The sequence below is a fragment of the Ursus arctos genome, unplaced genomic scaffold (genome assembly GCF_023065955.2).
Source record: "Ursus arctos isolate Adak ecotype North America unplaced genomic scaffold, UrsArc2.0 scaffold_24, whole genome shotgun sequence".
Lineage (NCBI taxonomy): Eukaryota > Metazoa > Chordata > Mammalia > Carnivora > Ursidae > Ursus > Ursus arctos.
Window position 1 is genome coordinate 35,562,314 of NW_026622919.1, and position 19,414 is coordinate 35,581,727.

General features: G+C 50.7%; 1 protein-coding gene across 4 annotated transcripts in view; it reads right to left on the reverse strand.

The window, feature by feature from the left end:
* HNF1B (HNF1 homeobox B) overlaps nt 1-19,414 on the reverse strand; it is a 138,563-nt gene that overhangs the window by 52,660 nt on the left and 66,489 nt on the right. For all 4 annotated transcript variants that reach the window (XM_026517573.4, XM_026517572.4, XM_026517571.4 and 1 more), the window contains exons 6-7: nt 9,998-10,132; nt 735-9,081 (exon numbers count right to left, since the gene is read on the reverse strand). In XM_026517573.4, the coding sequence (XP_026373358.1) occupies nt 735-1,078 (344 nt within the window). In that variant the 5' untranslated portion in view covers nt 1,079-9,081; nt 9,998-10,132. The remainder of the gene's footprint in view (nt 1-734; nt 9,082-9,997; nt 10,133-19,414) is intronic.

Sequence of the window (19,414 nt, forward strand, 5' to 3'; positions counted from 1 at the left end):
GACGCCGGGATGTCGGCGGCCAGATCTGGAAACACCCTTCTTTCTCAGAATGCGACCAAATCCGCTGTGAAGGGGGACTTAGCCGCACTTGCCCCTGGCTTGCTTAGATACTCGATCCTTTTGCCCCGTGCGGGTCCACCCCGGCCCTACAGCACGCAAACATTTTCTTCTGCAAATCTAACCCGGCCCTGGGGATTCCGGATAATCCCAGGGCCTTGCAGGGGCGCTGCAGATGGGAGTGCCGGCCAGAAAGCTCGCCCCCGGGATCCCGGCCCCGGGTGCCGCCAGTCCTTCTGCAAAAAACAGCAGGACGCTGTGCCCGAGGCCGGCCCGCGTTTCCCGGGACCGGAGAACGGCGCGCAGGAGAAACGCTTGGCCGGGGACCTGTGCGAGACGGAGCCTCTGCTCCCGGGAAATGACCACTGATTCTCTGCACCCACTCGCACCCTCAGTCGCGCGCGCACACCTCCCGCCAAGGGCTCCACCGCTCGAGTTCTCCCAGGCCCGGGGGCCCCTCGGGTCCCGGGCGCAGGCCTGGGCAGGGGGAGATGGAGCCTCGGGATTCAGGGCCCCCCCGACTGCGGCACTGGGAGGGGTCCAGGTGTTGGGAGAGAAGCGGAGCGCCCCCCCGGGGGACTTCTCTGGTGGGAAACAGGATGGGGCGCAGCGTCGCTCAGGCACAAGGCCCGGGCTCAAGGGGCTGGGGCGCGGACTCCCCACCTCGGCGCGCTTACCTGAGCATCCGGTCCACCTCCGCCCGCTGCTCCGCCGCCTCCTCGGTGTTGAGCGCCTGCAGCTCCTTGAGGATGGGAGGGGTGTCATAGTCGTCCCCGTCCTCGGAACCCTCGTCCCCAGACAAGCGGCCCTTGGCGTGGCCGTTCGTGAGCGTATGGAAGACTGGCTTGGTGTCGGGGTCGGCCCCGTTCCCGGGGGACAGGGGCAGCGTCTCCAGCTTCACCCCGAAACTCGGGGATGGCAGCAACTCCTCTAAGGCCTGGACCAGCACCTCCTTGGTGACCCCGGAGCTCAGCAGGGCGCTCAGGAGTTCTTGCTGGAGCGACGTGAGCTTGGACACCATTTTCCAAGGACAGAAAAAGAAGGGGGTGAGGGGGTGGGTGGGTGCGAGAGAGGAGGGTGGAGGGGAGTTTCACAAGCGAACCCCAAGTCCAGGAACCCCCCCCACCCTTCAGACACCTGTTACTCCCCGGGGTCCCGGAGTCTCCTCCGAGAGGAGTCAGAAAACTTCTAACTTGCCATGATCGCCACCATTAGGCCATATAAGATATGCAAATTAGCGGGGAGGGCCCGGCTTTCGGCAAGATGCAAATGGTCTTGGGGAGGGGGGAAAGGGAGAGAGGGAGAGCTTGAGGGCAGACGTGGAGAGCTGGAGACCCGGGCGGGAGCAGGGCTTGCCAGGGTCCATTGTACTCACGCTGGGGGGCTGAAGACCTTCTTGTACTGGTTCTGTTTATCAGCCAAACTTTAGCTGACCTTTGGACTTGGTAAGCAAGTAGCTTGCAGCCTAGTGTGGGAGGCTCCGGGGCTTTTCCAGCCGCCGCGGGTCCAGTTTTAGTCTGGAGAGAAGAAACTACACTTCGGGGGTGCAGGTGAGAGCTGGAGGAAGTTGGGGTGCCCTTGGAAGACGATGGAGGGGGATGCAAAGAGTAGACGCATCCCAAACGACCCTGGTGGTGGGCAGGGATAGTCCGCCGGGCGAGGAAAAACTGACCCCTGGGGAATGGACGCGGAGACTTGGGAAATGGGGGTGTCAGGTGGGGTGAGTGCAGATCACAGGGACCCCGTTTAGTTCTACCCGGGCCACTGTTCCGCAGATCCCAGGCCCTGACCAGACGAGTCTGAGGGTTTGGATTCGCAGAACTGCTGGGCCCGAGAACCAGCGAGCATAGGAGAACGGGAAGGAGGCCCGGAGAACCCTTGGGAGGAGGCGCCCACGAATTTATGGTCAGGGGAGTAGCCAAAGTTGAGCTCCCCCCCCCCCCCCCCCGCCGCAGCCGGGCTGCACCAGCACCTAGGCTGGCCAAGCCGCGGGGGAGCTGGCCGCCTGGGCCACCCTTTCCTGTTCAAACCCAGAATATCAAAGCGCCTCCGCTTTCCCCACAAAACTAGGGTTGCCGGGCCTCCTTTCTAACAGTGAAAGCAAATCTTGGACTGCAGCTGGCTGGATGGACAGTGGGATTCGCGTGTCCCCCGGCCCACTGCCGTCTGGTTTATCGCAGCTCCAGGACACAGCGGTTCCCGGGGCCAGGGACGGCGCTCTGCGGCCGCGAGGTCACCCGGCAGTGGTGGGAGGGAGCAGGCGCCCAAAAAGCAGCTGAAAGAGTGGAGATTTTTACCAGCTTGGCCTGGGTCAGGAAGGAAGGCAGAACCTTTCAGGTCTAAGGGAGTTTCACCTGCATCTCCCCGGGTCACGGAGGGGGAAGGAAGGAGGCCTGCGGAGTCCCTGGACCTACAGGCTGGCCCTGACCTGCAGAAGAACGGGGCAAGGAGCTTTTTAAGATCCACCGTTCATAGACCCATAGCTCCTGGGGCAGAGGACCCCCCCGACCCTCTCTAAGCCTCAGTTTCCTCATCCGTGAAATACTGATGCCAACAGTGCAGGGGGAGGGGCGTGGTATACATTGAATGAGACCACCTGTGAAACCCTTGACTGAATAATTGGTGTTCACACTTTTCAGTCTGGGAAGGGGAGGAAGCCAGTTCCCAGTAGGAAAATCTAACCCTGGGAGGAGGGGGGGCTTAGCTTCTCAGAATCAGATCCAGAGCTGGGCTTGGAGGGACTAGAAGATTAGGGACAAAAATTCAGAATCAGCAGGGAATTTGCAAAGGAGTGTCTAATCAAATTCTACCATTCCCACCTTTAAAAGACAATTAGGAGGAAGTTGGGCCTAGTTCTGAGAAAAGAGGAATGTCAGCAAGGGAGAGGAAGGGTCAGCAGCTCTCATCTGCTTGGTTCTGGATCACATCTAGGTGTGTGAGAGTTCCACGTGTGACTGCTCCGAGTTTGGCTGTTAGGAGTGAGGCTGCCTCTTTTAAACACAGGGTCGGCTGCGCGTGCCTGGGACGCGTGCTGGGAACCAGAAGGAAGGGGGTGATTGTGGGTGTGGAGCCTTCAGGGAGGTTTACACTATCTCAGGCTCTTTCCTTGAGAAAGGGGAGATAAATACATGGAAATGAGGGCCCTTCATGTTACCCTATTGCCTTTCACTTCGTTGTGACATACGGCAGGTCCTTGCCTCTCACAGTTCGGCCCAATGGGAGAACTTTCTCTGCCTACCGAGCTCCCCCCAAGCAGGATAATGAAGTATTCAGGGTAAATGTCCCTAGAGAACGATCTCTCGCTCTCTGTCTCTCACTTGCTGTCATGATAGAAGCAGTCAAGTGTAATGAAGATCGGTTTCTGTGTTTAGCTGGGAAAACCCATTAAAAAACCAGCAGTCACTTCCCTTTCAACAGCCAGGCTTTGATTTGTAGTCCAACTACTGCGCGCCAAGTCTCACTCAAGCTTCTCTCTCAAAATTCAGGTGTTAGCAAGCCTATTCTTTCCACTCTACCCCAAGTCAATGATGTCAATGTACAGGAAGTTTCACTTTGATGGGGAAATTTCCGATGAGTGTCCAGGTACACCTTTCAGGTAATCTGGCTGTCTGTATCCAGCAACTTCCTGTAATCCCCGCCCCCCCAGACCTACCTTGAGCATGCTACCTGGTAATAATATGGGTGCTTACTAAGTAAAGTCAATTACAGATCGGTGAGCAGATCCGACACCTACCTCTTCATAGGGACATTTAAAAAGGAAAGTAAGTATCTCAGCAGACAGTCCTTCAGGACGTGGGTCATAAATGCTAATTATCTCCTAAAACTTTCTGGTTCGACATCCCCCAAATAGAGGAAACCAGAGTACAGTGGAAATACTCTGGTTTTCAGCTTCTCCCAGGATAAAATGGTGATGAACGGATACAGTAGCCTCCTTGTAAAGGTGGGAAAATAAAAGGTCAGACGCTTTGGGGCGGTGGCTCGGCTCGCAGCTGCTGGAGTAAGCGAAGGGCCGGGGTTGGGGCTCAGGACTGGTGAGGCTGGTAGGATGAAAGGGGAAGGTCTCCAGCTTGTACTGCTTTGGGAGATGGGAAGTTGAAAGCAGGGATTCGACGAGGCAGAAGTGAAGGATCCACAGTAGAGAACTAGAGGGTAGATGCTGAAATCAGACCTAAATGTGGGTCTCAGGTCTGCTCAACCAGCACTGGGACTTGGGCACATTACATCATCACGTTGACCCTGTTTCCTTATATGGAAAATGATAATAATACACCCTGCTTGGTTTTCTGTGAGGATTCAATGAGTTAGGAACTGCGGGTTCCCCGAGGATGACCTGACCTGCTCTCCTGTGTTTAGAAAGAAGCAGCAGCACGTCATGAAAACTGGCAAAGAAGTTGGGCAGCTGATCTTTTTGACGTCTTTCATTCTCAGCTTGTTTTTTTGTTTTGTTTTGGTAAGAGTTACTGAATTTGAAGAGATTATATTAGGTTCTTCTACACAAACGATGCTTCTGCAGATCAAATCCCAATATTTGCTGTGGCAGGTGCGGACCCTGTTGTAAGGTCATTTAAAATCCAGTTGGCTCATCACTCTATGATGACCTTCTGAGCACCATCTTGGTAATTCCACAGAATGGCAGATGTGGTTCCAGGAGACTCAACTTTCTGTAACTTCACAGCATAAGTGATATTCCTTTCCCGCTCTTGGGTGCGCCATCTTCCCCCCACTTCCCACCATCTGCTTTGCTTAGAGCAGGGAGGGCCTGGTCCTCTCCACCTTCTGCCACTCCACTCTCCAAGGCTCTCCCATTGATCTGGCAGTCTCTAGAAGGCCTCAAAATGAAATCATCTCTAGAGTAAAACTTAAGTACTGTACTATCCTGGTCTGAAGGGGCGTGGGGCCTTACTGTTAGTACTGTCACAACCTAGAGAACATTCTAGACTGCAGAACTAGAGCCTCAGGTCCTGGCTCTGGACACAGTACTCCTCTCTGGAGGACTCTTCACCTTCCCAAGGGCTTTGGTGAGCACCCTTCTCTGGGCCTCTCATTCTGCTTTTGAAAAATGGCCATTTAGCACCCTTACCCCATAAAATGTGAAGGGATAGATGAAGCATGACTGGCGAACTGGTTATAATTTCTGAAGCTGAATGATGACATCTATGGGGTCTTGTACTCTTCTCTCTATTTGTATGTTTCAAATGTCCCATAATTTTTTTCTAAGTTCTCAAAAAGTTCAGTGACAGTCTGAGCTTGGAAACACGGTGGCGTTCTCATGATGGATCCGCCAGGGTGGGATGAAGGAGATTATCAGACTCCTTTGTGTGGGCTTCACGGCACCCAACCAGGAGGAAAGAGCGTATTTCCCACAGGACCCCAATAAATTTTATGCTAAAAAATGCACATTGAGATGTTACTTAGTTAATTCAAAGAAAATGAAATGTCTCCCCAAAATGAGAAGATTTCTCTTCAATAATCTTTAATGCATTCTCTTATTCATAAAAACACTTCTTGAAAGGGGAAGAAAAGGCCAGTTAGTCCGTATGACCACTTGCACTCCCTAACTCTTCTATGATTTGACATTTCTAAATGGTTCCATATTACCAGGGTGTCCGTTTCTAGGCCTTTGGGGAGGTGCTTACGAGCTCAGGCTGGACCTGTATGTGGTGCTGGCCGTGGGACTTTTGAGCAGCCCTTGAAAAACCGTACCACGGACGGGAGGCCCCATGTGGGCAGGGACCATCCCGCATCTTCCTCTTCGATGCCTGGAGAGGCGCCTGATGATAGCACGTGCTCACGAAAATACCCGTTGAGTAAATGAACAAGGGATCATCTCCGGTTGACGTCATTAAGGAGGATCTTCGTTCTCTTACGTGTGCAGCTCGATTTTCCAAACTGACAGCAATGAAGTTGTAGTTTAAAACGAAACACCATTCCTGGACGCAAAACGGTATGCGCTATTGTGATTCCATTTACAAGAAGTTAAAAAGCAAGAAGTGATCCATGGTGATAGGGGCTAACGTGGAGGTTGCTCTGGGGGGCTGCGGGCTGTGTTCACAGGGATGGGCCACGAGGGGGCTTTCTGGGGCGCCAGGAAAGTTCTCTGTGTTGACGTAGGAATGGTGGCTACACCATCAGGCTACACATCTAGGACTTGTACATGTTGCTGTGAGTTGTAATTTAGTGAAAAGTGAATTTCAGTAAATAATTACAAAGCGTAACGTGCAAACAGTGGAAGTCTCCCACCCCCCAACTGTTCACAATTGCTGTGTGGTCCTGGGGATTCTTTTCCATTCGCCATGTATGGTTTCTCACTATTAAAACCTATGTGTTGGTATATTCCAGCGGCCGGCCACCTTTGTCTATAAAGGGTCAGACAGGAAGCATGTTAGGCTTTGTGGCCGTACGGTCTCCGTCACAACTGCTCAGATCTGTTACAGATGAGACATAAACGACCAGGTGTGGCTGTGTTCTGATGAAACTATAACAACAGCTGGCCGGCTGGATTCGGTCCATGGCCACAGTTTGTCAACCCTTCGATAAAGCACTTCTACGGGTAGAAATCCAAAGATCTGAAGAGACCTTGTAGTCATCCCACATCATGGTCCTTATTTTTCAGGTTGGGGAAGCAGATTCAGGAAGGAGAAATGACTTTCCCAAGAGATACAGCACATTGCACTGGAGAAATCCTGACGCTGGGGCCAAACAGACCAGTGGCTCTCTGGGGTGGGGGTGGGGGGTTTGGCTTTGGGCAAATTCCTTAATTTCTTTGAGCCTTTATATTATCACTGCATATAGATGGTAATAATAATGGAATTTATACCTTATAGGGTTAATGGAAGATTTAAATTAGATAACACAGGAAAACACCTTGTGTGGGGCCTGGCAGAAGCAGGGCTCACCTTCGAGTCAAGGGCTTCCTCGATCAGAGGACATGGCTCATGGCCTCCCTCCCCCTCGGCCTCCCTGCCTCTCCTCTGAATACACCGCTTGGGTGTGAGTTCACGGACAAACCCTATGAGGCGTCTGCTATGTGTGAAGTTCTCTGGGGAGAGCTGTGAGCGAATAACAAATGATTACGGGGAGATCTCAAATCCCATCAACCCTAGCCGTTGGCTTGCTATCTAGAAATCCCTTCCAGCTCCATGCTTTTATTTCCCAAACATGCCGCTATCAGATGATCTTCGCCAGGGAAACTCCTAAGGGTAGAGGAGAGTTCTCTCCTTTCCATGCAATAACTCACATCCTTCTACAGGGTCATTTTTAGAAATAGGGTGTTCCCAGTAGCTTGTAAAAGATTAAATTAAAAAACTAGCAATCTAGTATGATATTAAACTAATAAATACTACACCGAAGCATAGAGAGCCTTTACGCCACAGCAATCATCTGTTCCTCCCCCCAAGCCCTGAAAAGGGATTGGCAGTGGGCCCAGCACCCAGCAAGTACTCCATAAATGTGTGTTGGATAAACGATGTGGGCTAGGGTATGGTATTTAGAGAAAAAAAAAACATAAACAGCAATAATCTGCGAAAATTTCTTGGAATCTGTTTTCAGATTAATATTCAAATAAGTTTTGTGAGGTGCCCTTGCTGTATCCTCCCCTTCTCCTCACGGACCTATGAAGCAGGCCTCATCATCCCCGCTCTCCCTCTGAGAGGGAGAGTTTTTTGTGGCCCAGGGACCCACAAATGGTTAAGGAGCAAATGGGACTCGAATGGTGGACCTCCTAATCCCATGTTAGGTGCCTCCTTCCTGGCTCTTTCTGGCAGCTTCCAGGCCCCTTACCCTCCCAGACAGAGGAGGGAGCTCACAGAAGCACTCGGAACGATCTCGGCCCAGAGAGGAATCTTGTGATTATGTGTGTGAGAGAGACAGATGAGTCCTTCCTGACCAAGGAGATCTCTGCCACGTGAAGAACTAGGATATTTGAACAGGGTTTTATGATGTGCAAAGAGCTCTCGCCTTTCATTTGATCCTCAAAATAGTCCCATAAAAAAGGCAAGGCAGGCGTTACTCTCCACATTTCACAGAGGAGGAAGCTGAGGCTCAGAGAGGAAAAATGATCCCGGAAGGTGCCAGAAGCACCATCTCTTGGCCCAGGTCTTCTGAATCTAGACGCCACAACACTGTGTTTGTGTAACACAATGAGCACAAGTGCAGCCCAGGGGCAGGTCCAAGACGGAAGAGGAGGACACGATCAGAGACTCCCATTTCCACGCCCGATGTCTGGCTCGAGCGATGGAAAAGCTGCAAGGGTGCTGGGGAAGGCATCAGGGCCGGGCTCTCAGTCAGGAATGGCTACCCCCTTGGTGGACCCTCGGCCTCCCCCGACCCCCGTCTCCCGTCCTCTCACGGTGGGCCCTGTGCTCACTCTGCCTGCTGTGGCTCGGGCAGGAGTGCCGTCCATGGATGCACCCGGGGCATGAGAGTGACCGCCGGGCCCCACGCTGAGGAATGGTACCCTTTAATGCTCCGGTGACCAGACACAGTCCCTGCTCCCGGCCCGGGGGTAAAGAGCACTGCAGGGTTGCTGAGTCAACGTAGCAAACATTTACTGGCCCCTGCTATGTGCCGGGCTCTGCGGTAGGTGTCCGGCCGCCGAGAGGAGCAGGATTCAGTACCTCCTCCAAAGGAGGTGTTTACAGTGGGAAATAGAGACGTGGAGACGCTTCTGTCTCCAGTTAGGACAGAGCAGGCTTTCTAATAGGCCCGGTGCCGAGTGCTTTACATGAAACACCTCCTTGACTCCTCATCACAGCCCCAGGAGGCAGTATTATCAATTCCTACCTTTAGTTGGCTCTGCCGATGCTCCCAGAGCTCGGGCTGCGGAGAGCCTGTGGTTGCTTATACCGAGCTGAAAATCAGCAGAGCACTGCTGGCTTCTAAGTCGGCAGTACTAGCCGAGGGGTGGAAGCCGTGGGGGCATCGGTGAGGGGTCTGGAGTCAGGCTGAGCTGGCTTTGAAATCTGTCTCTGCCACTTCCTAGGCGTGACCTTGGGCAAGTTGCCACTCTGACCTCCGTTTCTTCATCTATAAAAAAGAAAACAGAGTAGAATTTGTCAGGAAAGGTAATATACATAAGCCATCTGGCACAATCTATAGAAGCAAATGCTAATAATTTGGGGGAATTTCGGGGAGCCAGCAAAGTTCTGTGGGGGCTCAGAGCCCTAGAAGGATAAGTCGGATTTCGACAAGAAGTCACAGAGCATTTCAGGCAGAAGCAAGAGCTGAACAAAGGTGCAAAGCCCCAATCAGATTCTGTGACCTCTCTGAAAACTTGCTTTAAAATTCACGAGCCACAGGAAGCTTTCCTGATGAGTTCTGTCCCTTCTAGCGATTCCCCGCCCCCCACCTCGCCCCACCCCCTGCCCGCCCCCAACCTTCTGGGATCGGCTGAGGGAATCCCAGCTAACCCCAGTATGAGTTCAGTGGTTCCTAACCGGAGGCCGGTTTGGGCCGCTAGGGGAGATCCGACATGTCTGGCAGGGCTGGCTTCGCGGATGTGCTTAGGGTTTAATGCTCTGTCCTGAAATTCTTAATAATCTTACTTTGAATTTCTGTTTTGTAAGTGAAAACTGCTTCTGGGACAACGGAGCTTGCCCCGGGTGGGGGAGGGGGGGCTTGGAGCCTCAGATCACTGGGTTCCTCTCCTGTCGCCTCCCTGACTTTCTGGGATGGAATTCTGGCTCCAGCTCCTGCACAACCCCGTGTCCCTGGCCCTGTCAGGCCTCTCTGTCCCCACTCCCACCCGGCAGGCATCGCTGCCCTCTGTGCCTTTCGGGGACCTGACTGTGGGCACGGGGAGGTCGGGATAGGCTGCTCCAGCCCCATGGTGGCTCAGGGTGGGGCATCAGACGGTGACCACCCCTGAGGCAGGCTGACAGTGCCACAGAGCCTGAGGCAGGTGACTAGGGAAGCGCTTCAACAACCCACATCCTCATGATACCTTTGGGGGTTGCCGATCTGTGATGGCTGGGAGCAGCAGCCAGGGGAGGGGTCCGCGCGTGGCTTGAGTTCGACGCCTTCAGCTGGGGCACGGCATGCACCGGGCCAGCAGCTCGTCGGAGGGGGAAACCGGCAGCTGGCGGGCCGAGAGCACGGGTGCACAGAGTCACAGAGCAGTCTCCAGACCCAGGGGGCTGGCACTAACCCCACCAGCATGTCCATTCCCCAGGGGACGTGACATGAAGTGGCACATAAAAACGGGGAGGGGGAAAGAGAAAAACTTGGGGGGTGGGGAGAGAGAGAGAGAGGATAGATCACTGAAGATTTGAAAACATCTTTCTTAGTACCTTTAGTAACACGTCATTTCCCTGCTTTTTGAACAAAGGGTTCCACGTTTTCATTTTGCACTGGGCCCCACATCATCCGCAGTCTGGAGACATTTCATACTGTCCCAGCTAGGGGTTGTACCGTGCCTGGAGGCTAGAGGCCAGGGATGCTGTCACACACCCTGTAATGCCCAGGATGGCCTCCCAAACCAAGAATTATCTGGGCCCCAAAGTCAACGGTGCCAAGATTGAGAACCCTTGGGTTATTTGCTCCTCCTTTCTGCTTCCAGAATCCTCTGTGCTTTGCCTCAGCCCTTTGCCCGTGTGCTTGAAATGACCTTAGCAGGTGTCTAGATGGTGTGTGTGTGTGTGTGTGTGTGTGTGTGTATGTGTGCATTTTTATCTATGTGTTGCCAGGTCCTACGGCATTGTCAGCTCATAATAGGTTCTCAATGCCTATTGACTGGCCTGACCAGCAGGGCCTACAAACTTACCTTCTGTCATTTAAACCTGTCATTTTGTGTCTGTTGGAAGCATGAAACCACGTCTAGCTCTTCCGAGGCACTACGTGATTCTGTCTTGTCTCTTCTAAGTGGATCGGAACTATCTAAAGCCGTGGAAATAAACTCTCTCCACCTCGCGTGCTGTTCGGTGGCCCTGAGAGCGGGCACAGCGTGCAGCCGGCGCTCTCTCTCTCAAGCGTGGGCTTTCTAACTGCTTTCTCTGTGCTGAGTCCTCCTTTCTGCCCGCCCTAGGCCCAGCCTACATTCACTTATTCACTCAACAAACATCCATCAAGCACTTACTGCAAGGGAGTGCTGGGGGTTTAAAGGTGTTAAAGGGCCAGCTCCTACCCTTAAGGAGTTCAGTGTGGCCAGGGAGTCAGAGAGTGTTCTAAGTCAGCGTAATCACGCATCACGGTGGCTGTGACATTAGCCTTCAGAAAAGTAATGACAAAAAAGAGAAGAGAGCGGATCCATGACCCCATTTGTTTGCTCACCCAGCACCTGTCTGTGTGGGGCACAGTCCTCGGGGGCAGGGGGTGGCCCCGCTCTCACTGCGGTGAGGGTGGGAGACACACAACAGAACCGGTGAGCAAGCAGACGCATGGCCGGCTCTGGAGAAAGGTCAAAGGGCAATGAAGGGAAAGGGCGTGTGGGAGACACTTGGTAATGAGGGGTCTTCCCAGGGAAGACTTTTCAAGTAAGTGACATAGTGCTGAAACTCCAGCCTGGCAGCACCCCCTCAGCTCAGGCCCTGGGTGCCCAGAAATCCCCGGCGAGCTCAGTCAGAGGCACTCACTCCATAGGAATGGGTTGAATGAAGGGTTAGTTTTAAGGGGCTTTTCCTTAAAGCCGGTATCTGTAAGTGGGTGTCCCGATTATTCCTCTCAGTTCAACTAACAAGGTTTGAACACCTCGATCCTATTATCCTGTAAGTGATTTTTTTTTAAAGGTTTTATTTATTTAATTTGACAGAGAGAGACAGCCAGCGAGAGAGGGAACACAAGCAGGGGGAGTGGGAGAGGAAGAAGCAGGCTCCTAGTGGAGGAGCCTGATGCGGGGCTCGATCCCACGACCCTGGGATGACGCCCTAAGCCGAAGGCAGACGCTTAACAACTGAGCCACCCAGGCGCCCCTGTCCAGTAAGTGATTAATACACTTACTCCATGTGCTACTGTACTAATACTTGACGCTCGTTATGAAGCAAACAGGAAAGTTCGAAAGGCCACGGAGTTAACGCAAACATGAAAGTAAGACCTCGTGTTTTCCTCCTGTCCCCGCAGCGTACCACCTTGCGTGCTCCGCTCTCGGACCCCTGTTCTAATGTACTGGAGTGCCACATTTTATTTTATAAGTGGAAACCTGGGCAAAGGCCACCAGATGTCTGCCTCTTAGGAATTTTTCAAGATTTGGAAAAAAGGGGAAATTGATTGGAGGCATAGCATGAGAGAGAGGTTCAAAGGAAGAAAAGGAGGATAATGAGAAAAAGAGAGAAGATTAATACCATTTTAAAAGGAAAGGAGGAAAGAGAAAAGGGAGAGAAGGAAAGAGGAAGAAAGAGAGAAAGAAAGAAAGAGAAAGAAAGGAAAAAGAAAGAAAGAAAGAAAGAAAGAAAGAAAGAAAGAAAGAAAGAAAGAAAGAAGAGAGAGGTGTGGAGGAGGCAGACAGGTAGGGTACAGGGAAAAGGTCCCCAGGATGGCACTGGATAGAGGCAGCGTGGACGCTCTTGGGCCAGCCTTTGCCCAGACCTCACGGCGTTGTAAGAACGTCTCGTCACAGTCCGTAGGCTGGACCTTGGCCTCTTTCCACACATTCGGAATCACCGGCTAATGAAGTGGATATTGTTTTCTGGTCCTTCTCTCTCACCCTATGGCTAGTTCCCTTCCGTGGCCTCCACTTAGCAGCGCTGTCAGGAGTGATGGAGAGGCTGACCTTTTCCCATCACTGTCCGCACACTTCATTAACTCCTCCTCGCAGCTGGAGCTGCCCGTCGTGGGCTAGGCAAGCGGGTGGGTTCTTCAGAGAGCAGAGGAGTGCACAGTTTCCCAGAAGCTCCTGACCCAGGGCTTCTCTCCCGTAGGACCTGGGAGACGATCTTCCGGTTTACAGAGCTAACAAAAGATGTGGGAAGGTCTCAGAGAGCCCCGAGCGCTTCCTTTCTTTTTAGAGTCTTGCTTCAAAGACAAAGGAACGAGACAACGCGCTTCAATGTGGGTACAAAAATACCACACAAAATTATACATAATGAAAACTCAACCAATGCTCATCGAATGCTTATTTCTAATTGGACCTGCCCTGGGCCAGGAGGCACACAATATTTGTTGACTAAATGAATGGTGAATTGTCACAACGATCCTGTGATTTAGACAAGACGGTAGTGTCTTCATGTAACCGAGAAGACGAAGGCCCAAGAAGTTAAGTGCCCAAGGTCATGCTGTGAGTAAGCAGGTGACAAAGTCCTGTCTTCCTTTGTCACTGGGGCCCTGCTTCCACGCGGTCCTTTTGTTACGTTTGGGAAAATCTGTCACCTGCCTAGATGCTCTGGTGTAGACGTTCCTTTAGTCCGTGTAGAATGTGCCCCCACCACAAGACGGCGCGGTGCGGGGCATGGGTCGGGGTGGAGTATAGAGCTGCGTAGCCCCTGCCCTCAGGAATCACGCAGCCCAGCAGGTGCTTCTAGAGCCCATGATGACCTCAATGACCCCTAAGCCCATCCACTCCACCCACTATCGTCTTCCAGGCCTCATTATTATTATTTTTTTAAAGATTTTATTTATTTATTTGACAGAGAGAGAGAGACAGCCAGCGAGAGAGGGAACACAAGCAGGGGGAGTGGGAGAGGAAGAAGCAGGCTCCCAGCAGAGGAGCCTGATGTGGGGCTGGATCTCAGAACGCCGGGATCACGCCCTGGGCCGAAGGCAGACGCTTAATGACTGAGCCACCCAGGCGCGCCCAGGCCTCATTATTTTTTTTTTTTTTTAAAGATTTTATTTATTTATTTGACAGAGATGGAGACAGCCAGCGAGAGAGGGAACACAAGCAGGGGGAGTGGGAGAGGAAGAAGCAGGCTCCCAGCGGAGGAGCCCGATGTGGGGCTCGATCCCAGAACGCCGGGATCACGCCCTGAGCCGAAGGCAGACGCTTAACCGCTGTGCCACCCAGGCACCCCATTTTTTTTTTCCCAGGCCTCATTATTAAACATGTTTTAATCTATGTGAGTGTTCACTTAAAAAAAAAAACTTTTATTTTTTAAATTATAAAACTTGTAAGTATCACCATATGATCCAACAATTCCACTTCTGGGTATATACCCAAAAGAATTGAAATCAGGGTCTCAAAGAGATATTTGTACACCCATGTTCCCAGCAGCATGATTCCCAACAGCCAAAAGGGGGAAACAAGCCAAGTGTCCATCAATGGACGAACAGAGATGCAAAATGTGCTATGTACATACCACGGAATATTATTCAGCCTTAAAAAGGAAGGAAATATGGATACGTGCTATTAACACGGATGAACCTTGAGAACATCATGCTGAGTGAAATAAACCAGTCACAAAAGACAAATGCTATATTACTCCACTTCTGTGAGATGTTGACTATAGTCAAATTCGTAGAGACAGAAAGTCGAATGATGGTTGCCTGGGCGGGGGTGGGAGGGAGGGAATCGGGAGTTAGTGATTAATGGGTACAGAGTTTCAGTTTTGCAAGGTGAAAAAAGTTCTGGAGACGGACGGTGGTGATGGTTGCACGAGAGTATGAATGTATTTAATACCATTGAACTGTACATTTAAAAATGATTAAGATGTGTACTTTAAAAAACCAAAACAGGATTTCTGATTCCTTCTTTTCCATCGTGTACTCACTCCTCAAGGGCAGCCGAGAGCAGCATTTAAGCGCATAGGCAGTAGGGGCACGTGGCTGGGCTGAATTTCCATTCTACTCTTTACTGCCTCTGACCATGGGCTAGAGACTTTAGCTTCGTGAATCTTGGTTTCTTCGTGTGAAAATGGGTACACAATTATGGTCGGACCTAAGAAGAGGAGTGGCAGGTGCTTGGCACACAAGAAACAGACAATAAGGGCTGACTGCAGTTGTCCTTCTCTGGAAGCTTGCTCCATGACCTGGGCTCTGCGAGCAGTCAGGGCTCAAGGAAGTCCACAGCAAGGCGGGGGGAAGGGAGGGAGGGCCGTCCGGGAGGTGCTATGGTCATACTTGCCATGTGTGTATCATCTTTCCACAGAGGGGCTAGCTAAGAACACATGATTAAGAAGGCATTATCTTTATCTTTCCGGCAATCAGGAGTAGCTGTTATGTACAGATGTCCTTTTCAAAACAGCAGATCCTCAGAGTGAAAACTCATAATGTAAACTTTTAGGAGGAGGTGACAGAGCAGAATCCAGGAAATACTTAGGACCCGGGTTATGTGGATAGATAACCAGAGGGGGCGCATAGGTGGCTCAGTCGGTTAAGCACCTGTCTTCTATTCAGGTCATGATTCCAAAAAAAAAAAAAAGGTCATGATTCCAGGGTTCTGGGATCGAGCCCCGAGTAGTCAGGCTCAGCGGGGAGCCTGCTTCTCCCTCTCCCTCTGCCCCTTCCCCCACTCATGCTCTCTCTCCTCTCTCAAATAAGTAAATAAAATCCTAAAAAAAAAAAAGAAAGAAAGATGTTGGGGTAGTGGAATATGTGTACCCCTTACCATCAAAAGACCTGAGTCCAGGGGTGCCTGGGTGGCTCAGCCGTTAAGCATCTGCCTTCGGCTCAGGGCGTGATCCCAGGGTCCTGGGATCAGCAGGAAGCCTGCTTCTCCCTCTCACACTCCCCTTGCTCGTGTTCCCTCTCTCGCTGTCTCTCTCTGTCAAATAAATAAATAAAATCTTAAAAAAAAAAAAAAGACCTGAGTCCAACTTCTATCTTATGACTTTGTGTAACCTGGAGTCATGCATACTATAAACTCTTTGAGCCTCAGTTTCCTTGTCCTGAAAGTTGGCACCATATTGCATATCATATAAGATTAGTATGAGGATTAAGGTAGAGCAGGATGCAAACGTGCTTTGCAAACCATAAAGCTCTCAGCAGGTGCAAATGATGATTACTGAGTTTTTGTCACCGATGGATTTGTGCCCATGTCCTGCCACAGAGGCCAAAGCAGTAGTGAAATATTATTCTCTTTCTCATGAGTGGATATAACTTGCTTTTTGTTGTTGTTCTTCGTAATATATAACCATTATAAAAAATTAGAGCAAAATGAGAAAGTGCCAGTTTCTTTAATTTCAAGTGCTATTGATACTTTTTCATCTTTATTTATTGATTTAAAGATATCTCAACATATTAAGTGAAAAAAGGTTTCAAACATTTTTATAGTGTGAGCCTATTTATAGCTTGTGAAGTCCTACTAATCGAGTGTCCGTGATGAGAAGAAACATACAAGACGCTACATTAAGATCATATGGTCTTTCAGGGCTTTTATAATTCGGATATTGTCAGTTATTTCGAAAGAGGCTTCTTGTATTTATTCTAAAATAGGGCACCAGTTAGGACCTAGGGTCTACATAGGTCAAATGTAGTGTAAATTCATGGGTTTAGTGAGGATTAAATTAGATAATGCACAGTGATGTCACAGAGCGAGTCTTCAATAAACGTTAGTTGCTATTATTGTCAATAACAATACGTGAAAGTAATCTCGTTCTCCGTGTCTGATTACCAGTGGGTAGTTGATCTGATTAACGCATGATTACCCTAGATAAATAACGGAGACGATTTTAGGAGCTAGGATTCTCAATTCACCAGGTGTGAAGGTGGAGCAGAAGAAAGGATGAGCATGGATGAAGACTCTTGGAAGGTCGGGAGCGGTGGATTTCTAACCTTGGAAGGTCGGCAGTGGTCCTGGGATTTCTAACCTGTGGTGACCCTCTGTGGCTTCTCTGGTCTAAACTTTAACCACTATTCCTGAAATTTCATGTGACTTTTTCCCCATCTCCCAGTCCAAAGCTGCCTGAGGGTTATTGCCAGATTGGCTAATGTGTGAGGAAATAGTACCATTTTCCCCCTCTGCCAATGATGGGGAACTTATTATGCGAACCATCTCCTAACTTCAGAGCAAAAAGGGTTTGCCCGCTTAATTCTAAAGTCTTCTCCTACCACTGTTGGAAAAGGGATTATTAAATGTTGTACACGTGACACCTGGGACCAAACAAGAGACATACGTACTGGTTTTTGAAGTTTAAAATTATTTTTTAAAACAGCATTTGCTACCACAGGGAATTTTTTCTGTATCAAGGAAAACCCGTTAAAATACACACACACACACACACACACACACACACACACCCTCCGAGTTTTCAGTGAACGGTATACGACACAATTGGGACTCTAACCACAACAAAAAATGTGTCACCTGTTAGGTGGTCTTTGAGGTTTACTTTCTAAAAACTGTTTTGAGGAGCCGCCAAGTTTTGGTTTTGGTTTTGGTTTTGTTTTCTCTGATCACTGCTGACTGACTAAGGACTTCAGGCTGTTTACCCGAGGGAGAGCTTTAGATACGGTTATTTGTGTGGCATTGTATCGGGCCCTCAAATATTTGCCGGGAGGTTTGGTGGAAAATGTCTAGACCAGTGCAAACACTGCAGGCCCCAGAGAAATCCAAGAGGCTCAAAGGGACCATTCAAAAGGCCCTGCTCTGTCCTGTCGTCACTACCAGGAAGCCCTCGGAATCTTCGCCAGCCTGCATGAGCCCGCTGAAGAGACTGGAAAGGGTCCAAGCCGAGGAAAAGATCCCGATCTCACCCCCGCTGCTCTCCTTCCTGCGTGAGGCCAGGGCGGGGCGAAGCCGCAAGAACACTGCCCTCCAGCCCTAGCTCTGCTCCTCACTTGCTGATCACTTCGGGAAGTCACTAGCCCTCTCTGAGCTCTCGTATTATTCGTTTTCAAAGGAGGTGATGGAGCAACATGGTCTCTAAGGTCCTTTTCTTCGGTCCCATCGGCCTGTTAAGAACCTCCTGGATGTAGTCATCGGGCCGGGCCGGCAGCGGACCAAGCTCTCTGCTGGATGTTTTAGAAACTTCATCTAAGGAAACCTCATGACAACCCTGTAAGGTGGGCAGCGTCATCGCCACTTTACACATGAGGAAACCAAGACGAGAAACGTTTACGAAACTTACCCAACATCGTATTTATAGCGAGAGGCTCCAGACCAGCTCTTCTTGGTTCCAGGGACTGCTCTCCTGCGCTGTCCCTCTGCCTCCGGGGCTCACGTTTTGCTTTTTACAGAGCGCGTCTACACAGCCCGATCTCGAAGACGAGTAGGTCAGAGCACAGAGCGCTTAAGTGACGGGCCCCAAATCCCTTGGCTGGCGGGTGGCAAATGTGGGGCTCGAAACCAGGTGCTCTGACTCAAAAAAACCAGGGCTTTCCCCACCTCGCAATATCGCTTGTGCGTGCGGTGGCGGACCTGTTTTGTCAGAATTTTGGACCCCCCCCCCCAAGATGGGGCAAGCCTGCCACGTCTCTCCCCTTCTTATTGTTTACACACAGCTTCCTATTTCCCTTCTCAACCTTGCTTTTCCTGCAATCTCTCCCAATTCCGTGAATGGCAATTCCGTCTTTCCACCAGCTTGTGCTCCAAACAAGAACTCATCCCTTTCTCTTCTACCTGCATCTAATCCCTCAGCAAATCCTGCTGCATCTTCTTTCAAAACAAACCCAGAATCTGACCACTTCTTGGCACCTCCATCAACATCCTCTCGGTCGCACGAGACATCTTTTACCCTTCATTGTCTTCTCTGGTCCTTCGGCTCCTGTCCTTGCTCCCTCCAGTCTATTCTCGGTGCAGCGGCCAGAGGGATTTTGTCAAATCAAAAGTCAGATCATGTTCTTTTCTGCTGAGAAATACCCCAATGGCATCTCTTCTCACTCAGAGCAAAAGCCCTACATGAAGTACTTGACTCCAGCCGCAGAGCCTCCTCGCTGTTCAGGAACACATCAGACACAAGCCTGCCTCAGGGCCTTTGCACTTGCTGTTTCCCTGCCCTGGGACACTCTTCCCCCAGCTATCTGCACAGCTCACCTTCATCTCCCTCAGGTCTCTACTGAGTTGTCATCTTCTCCAGCATCCAGAGCAATGCCTGGCACTTAGTAGGTCTTAGTGATGTTTTTTGAATGAATGAATGAATGAGTGAAACTTCTCTGGCCCCTGACAGTATTTGAATTTCAGCCCTGCTGGGCCTCATCTTTATGTGATCTGCAGAACAGATCATTTTTACCTCATCACCTGGCCATTCTTCTGAGGTATGGTTCAGTCATCACTGCCTCTTCGGCCGAACCCAGCTCCTACCTAAGAAGTTCCCCGAAGAGGCTTGGGTGGTCTGCTGCAATCACGGTGGCCGCTGACCTAACCCCACATTCTGTGAGTTTAATGAGGGACATTTACTCCAGTGTCATCCTGGACCCCTCCAGAAGACAGGGCCTTCGTGCACCACATTCTCATTCTTAGGAGCTGCCCGGCCGCTAAAGGTCAACCTTCAGCTTATTGAATATTAATTATTTAGATGTGCCTGGTCATATGGGAAATGTTCAGCCAGTAATGAAA